The 6,000-nt window shown below is 49.1% G+C and overlaps 1 protein-coding gene across 1 annotated transcript; it reads left to right on the forward strand.

The window, feature by feature from the left end:
* Nucleotides 1-247: 247 nt before the first annotated feature.
* LOC123087891 (protein ROLLING AND ERECT LEAF 2) lies at nt 248-4,412 on the forward strand. Its single transcript, XM_044510012.1, has 6 exons — nt 248-522; nt 598-1,625; nt 1,839-1,916; nt 2,002-2,219; nt 2,873-3,096; nt 3,596-4,412. Exons 2-6 carry the CDS (start codon nt 614-616, stop codon nt 4,272-4,274), a joined length of 2,211 nt encoding a protein of 736 aa, XP_044365947.1. The 5' UTR covers nt 248-522; nt 598-613; the 3' UTR covers nt 4,275-4,412.
* The last annotated feature ends 1,588 nt before the right edge of the window (nt 4,413-6,000 follow it).

Below are 6,000 nucleotides of genomic sequence, written 5' to 3' on the forward strand. Positions count from 1 at the left end.
GCAGTCAGAATTCCCAAATCGCTGAGAAGGCTCAGGTTCCAGCCCCTCTCTAGATATTTTTGAGGCAACTCAAACCATGGGATATGCCATGTGATTTTTTTCTGAGAAAATCATGTAAATTTTTCTGAGGCAAATGTGATTTTTTTAGTATGCATGGTTGGTTGGACCGGAAATGGACGTTAGTGGGCCGCATGGTCGTGAGCTGCGCCCACGCAAGCTGCTGCTCCTCTCCAAATCTCCAAAGAGAAAAAAAAAAGCAGAGCGAGCTGCCTGCTGCCGCTGCTCTGCTTCGAGCTGAGCTCCTCCCCACTCGCCTCCCCCCTCCCAGATCGGAGACCCGCCGGAGTCCACCTCCTCCTCCGCCGCGGCGCCGTCGCCGGAGCAGGGCACCAGCTCCTGCATCCCGTTGGAGCCCACCACTCCCAGCTCCTCCGCCTCCCACGCTCGCCGCCGCTGCCATTGCCGTCCCCGCCGCCCCTCCACCGCGGCGCCGTCTCCACCCACCCTGCATTGGGTTTCCAGGCACGACGCCACTCTCATCCGGCGACTAGGTACCGAAATCCCGATTTCTGACCATCCGTGCCCTAAATTTCGCAGGAGGGGATCCGGTTCGATGGGTTCCTCGCCCTCCAAGGCCGGCGGCGGCGGCGGCGAGGGCGCCCTGGCCCTGTGCAAGGAGCGGCTGCGGCGCATCAGGCGGGCCATCGACTCCCGCGACGCGCTCTCGGCGGCGCACCTGTCCTACACCCGCTCCCTGCGCGGCGTGGGCACCGCGCTGCGGCGGCACGCCGAGGCCGCCAACCTGTCGCCCGAGTCGTCGCTCTCCATCTCCGAGGCGGGCAGGTCGCCGTCGCGCTCCTCCATGGCGTCCCCGTCGCCGTCGCGCGCGGCGGAGGCGGACAACACCGCCGGGGGCTCCCCGTCCCCGATGCTGGCGATGCATCGAGGAGGGGATCGCCTGGCCTCTCCGTCGTCGGCGGCGGCGGCGAGGGTCCACTGCATGAAGGCCGCGGGGACTGCTCCTCTGACGTTCACGGTCGATCCGTCCGCCGCTGAGTTTGTGGGGCAGGAGTCCCCCGTCTCCGCCTTCGTGCCGCCGCCGCCGCCGCTGTCCTCGGAGGAAATGAGTGCCTCATGGGATTTCTTTGACGCCGCTGGTGCTGCCAGAGCAAACAATGTGGATGGTCTGACCTTGAACTTCGATAGGTTGAAGGGCTTGAGAGAGTCATGGGAAGCCGAGCCGGTGACATTGAGTGAAGAACCAGCAAACAGGTCCACTAGAATGCATTCAGAATTGGAGATTGTCGATGATGACACGGTGCCGAAGCAGGAAACCAAAGCAACACAAAGAGGGGTCAGTAAAGCAAGTGGGCTGGTGGCTGCTTCTGATGAAGGGGCTTCTTCAGAGCAGGTTGTGCCAAAGGTGGAGGAAGGGGATTCAAAAAGAGAATCACACACAGAAACCGAAGATCCCTCTGAGTTCATCACCCATCGAGCAAAAGATTTTGTGTCAAGCATGAAGGAAATTGAAACCCGCTTTATACGTGCTGCCGAAGCCGGGAATGAGGTTTCAAGAATGCTTGAGACAAAGAAGATCAGACTTGATATATCTGCTAAATTACCAGGTGATAATCATGAGGGGATACATGGTCTTGTCTTTTTGGGCATCTCTTGGTTATACCAAATTTTGGCTTGCCAATGTGAGGGCAAGCCCAAAAATTGGTGGGCTATCAGACCGAGGTTGCCTAAAAAGACAAGATGATTTCTTCACTTTCTTATCTGGGTTAAATAGGATTGTTTGATGAATCTTCCTTTCCCATTTATTTCTTAAATTCCAGGTTCTCCAGGCAAACCTACTGCCCGGTTCGTATCAGCCCTTCGAGTCTGCTGCAATCGTCAAATTCTTCTCAATCAGGGTAAGTAGGATGTGTAACTGTCATCTTCTCATCATTGCCACAATAATATTTGCCTAAAGATATACTATTTGTTTTGTTTCTGTAGAAACTGCACAGCATGTTTCAAATGTTGTTACTTGGAAACGTTCAGTCTCGTCTCTATCATCGTCATCTAAAAGTCCACTTACAACTTCGATGATTCAAGATGATGTGGATGATAGTAATAATGATTTTATTGAGCAATTTGCTATGGTGTCTGGAAGCCATTCTTCTACATTGGATAGGCTACATGCATGGGAGAGAAAATTATATGATGAAATCAAGGTACATTTACATTATTTAAGGAAGCTTTCTAGTATGATGCGCCAAACATGAATTAGTCACTTCTCTAAAAATATGGCTGGTGTTTTGCTGTATGACTAGTGAAACCTTGTTTTTAATCTTGTACTCCCTCCGTTCCTAAATATAAGTCTTTTTAGAGATTTCACTATGGACTACATACGGATGTATATAGACATATTTTAAAGTGTAGATTCACTCATTTTGCTATGTATGTAGTCTTTTATTGAAATATCTAAAAAGACTTACATTTCGGAACGGAGGGAGTAGTTCTCAAGACTAAGTTTAGGAGGCAACTGCTGTATCTTGAAAGAATGGTTGTAAAATGTAGCAGGCATACTATTTTTGTTTCTCCTAAACCGTGCTTTTAATCTTGTACTAGTTCTCAAGACTAAGTTTAGGAGGTAACTACTGTATCTTGAAAGAATGGTTGTAAAATGTTGCAGGCATACTATTTTTATTTCTACTAATCGTAAAATTTGATTTGTTTAATACTAGTTGGAGTGTAGATTGCATGTTGTATGTCAACTATAACATAATGTAATAAAGGCTGTGAGTTGTGAAATAGAGGCTACCAATTAAATGTGTCTGTTCTTCGCATAATGAGTCACTGAAACTGCATTACTTTGTTTATTTAGGCAAGTGAAAATGTCAGAAAGACTTACGACGAGAAATGTAACCTTCTCCGGCACCAATTTACACGAGGTCTAAATGCAGAACTCATTGATAAGACTCGAGCTGTTGTGAAGGATCTGCACTCCAGGGTTTCTGTTGCAATCCAGGCTGTTGATGCAATCTCAAAAAGAATTGAGAAAATAAGGGATGGAGAGCTGCAGCCACAACTTGTTGAGCTCATTCAAGGGTACTTCCTAATTAATGCCTTTGTTTTGAGACTTAGTATGTACCCCCTCCGTCACATAATATAAGATGTTTTTGCAAGCTAAAGCTAACATAGCTTGCAAAAACGTCTTATATTGTGCGATGGAGGGAGCACCAAACATTTTTGTTTTACATCAATATGGTTTTTAACAGATTTGTTGATTGTGGTTCCTTTGTTCCTGCTTAATATTACCTTGTTGCTTTGTTGTAAGTTATGCAAATGTTTGAACTGTCATGTTATTCCAAATTTAGTTTTGGCAGTACAATACCGAAAATAAAAACATCTTAATTGTTTTGACTACATCATTCACTAGTTATTTTCTAAAGAACCTCTGTTTTGCTGAGCAATCTGATTCTTGACATTTGAACTTTGATTTGCTTAATCTAAATATATTATGGACATATTGATTTCCTATAGTTTTATTCACATTTATTTACCATGTTATCATTGAAAATGAAGTGCGCATACATTCCTTTTGCAGATTAATTAGGATGTGGAAAGCAATGCTGGAATGCCACCACAAACAATTCATTACAATATCACTGGCATACCATGTAAAAACTTCAACCTCGGTGCAGCAAGGGGAGCATCACCGCCAGGCGGCAATGCATCTGTGTAATGAGATGGACTGCTTTTCGTCAACCTTCAGGATCTGGGTCACTGCTCAGAAGTCATATGTGCATGCCCTCAACGAATGGCTCCAGAAGTGCATCCTGCAACCACCCCAGGAACGACGCCGTCGGAAGCGGAATATCTCATTTCCTCCTCGCCAGGCAGTCTCCCCTCCGATATTCATCCTCTGCAGGGACTGGCTTGCCATGATGGAGTCGCTCCCCACTGATGAGCTATGCAAGTCCATTAAAGACGTAATGCAGCTCTTGCGCGACTCCTTCGAGCATCAGGCTGATCAAACTAAACTGAGAAGAGAGCCACATTCCAGGAGTGAGTCTCAGGAATGTGTGATGCTGGAAAACGATGAGCAGGAATCAAGCGGCGGGGTAGCACTGGTGGAAGGGTTACAATCAAAACTGACGGTAGTCCTTGATTGTCTGACGAAGTTTTGTGAGGCTTCACTGAAGCGCCATGAGCAGCTCAAGCTGAATTATGAGGAGGCTCATGACAAGTACAAGACAGTCGAGCCAAGTGCTCATCCAGTTTAACTAGATACCAAATCTGGTGTGTAATTTCCATCCTCTAGTCATTTAGTTGAAGAACTGAGAGTAGTTTGGTTGGCAGTTGATCACTGATTAGACTGTAATGCTATGTTTGGCAAGTATTAATGCTGTCAATTGTGCTTTTTTGTTGGCCTCATTTTAGCTTCATCACCTCTGGTATTTGCCAATGCATATCAAAGCCTACTCACATGGGCAGATCAGGTAATCCATAAGGATGCTTCAATCAGCAATATATATTAGTCATAATGATGGCTCTGTCATAAGATCTTTTTAACCTACTCTACAGTTTGCGCTTTCATCACCAGGCTTGTCCAGTGCTAAGTTATTATCACCACTCAACTTGGTATTGCCATAACAATATAGTGTACTATGATGCAATTGTTAATTGCCATTAGAGGTCTAGGTTTTGTTTGTCCTGGTCATGTTGCTCATGTCTGGTCCCGGCCATGAGGCTCATCCTGGATGATGCTGACACCCCTGAATGACACAGGTTGGGTTGTCTGCTGAATAGGAGCTACATTGCGTTTCTTGTACATGCGCTTTTTCAAATATCTGTGGCATTACTCTCCTTCCAGTGCTAGTACTAGATCTAGCATTTTTTCCCCGATGGAATGGATTATCTTACAGACAGCTCTAGCTGTGATGTTCACATGATCAGGTATTGCCACCTATGTGTCACAGCGGTGTTGCACACCACCGTGTGACAGCCAGTTGGCATGTCCAGTGTACCGTGCGTGGGGTCCACATGTAAGCCGCTAGGGCCAGGAGCCAGTAGGTGTGCGTGTGTACTTAAGCCCTGGAGATGGGCGTAGGTGTGCGTGTGTACTTAAAGCCTTGGAGATGGGCGTGCATCGGCAAGTCTGAAGAAGTAAACTATTTCCCCTCCTCTGTTCTCTCCTCTGCTCATCCCCTTCTCCAAGTTTATCTCATCCCCCTTCCCCAGATCCCCCTCTGCCTACTCTGGTCGCCTACGACACAGATCGGGGCGTTATAATTGGTAATCAGAGCCTCAATCCTGCCCCAAATTTTTTCGCTGCTGCCTTTTGATCTGGATCGGTAACATCCACCGCCTCGGGTGTGACTTGCTCCGGCGAGATCACGCAAAATCCCCGGCGGGGTTCGATCTAGCAAGGGTGCGAGACGGCACCATCCAAGCCTTCCGCCCAGACCCGGCAGCTGCTGGCGGCCATGGACGACAGCACCACCAGCCTCAAGGCCATGATGGAGATGATCCTGGCGCATCTCGACGAGCAGAAGGTCGACAGCGACAAGCGGCTCGAGGCGCAGATCGCCTTCAACACCCAGGTCTCGCAAGATCTGCGCTCCCTCGCCAAGCAAGTCGACCTCACGCAGGCGGATGTCGACGAAACTCGCAAGGCACTGGAGCGATCGCCCTCACCGTCGGAAGCGCACTCCCCGACCGTGATCCATCCACCACCACCACCGCTGCCGCCGCGCCCCCAAGCCCCGGCACCACAGCAACCACACGGGCTGCTGCCGTCTCCGCGCCTCTCGGACCAGCGGCCGCCCCTGCTGGCCACGGCGCCGCAAACCGGAGTCCAATTTCCGCACCAACCGTACCACCAGATCGGCGAGGCGCATCACCAGCAGCAGCACCACGGCGACCACTATGTCAAGCCGCCGAAGCACGACTTCCCACGCTTCGACGGCAGCGCGCCTTACCTCTGGCTCGACCGCTGCCGAGCGTATT

The sequence above is a fragment of the Triticum aestivum genome, chromosome 4A (assembly GCF_018294505.1).
Source record: "Triticum aestivum cultivar Chinese Spring chromosome 4A, IWGSC CS RefSeq v2.1, whole genome shotgun sequence".
Lineage (NCBI taxonomy): Eukaryota > Viridiplantae > Streptophyta > Magnoliopsida > Poales > Poaceae > Triticum > Triticum aestivum.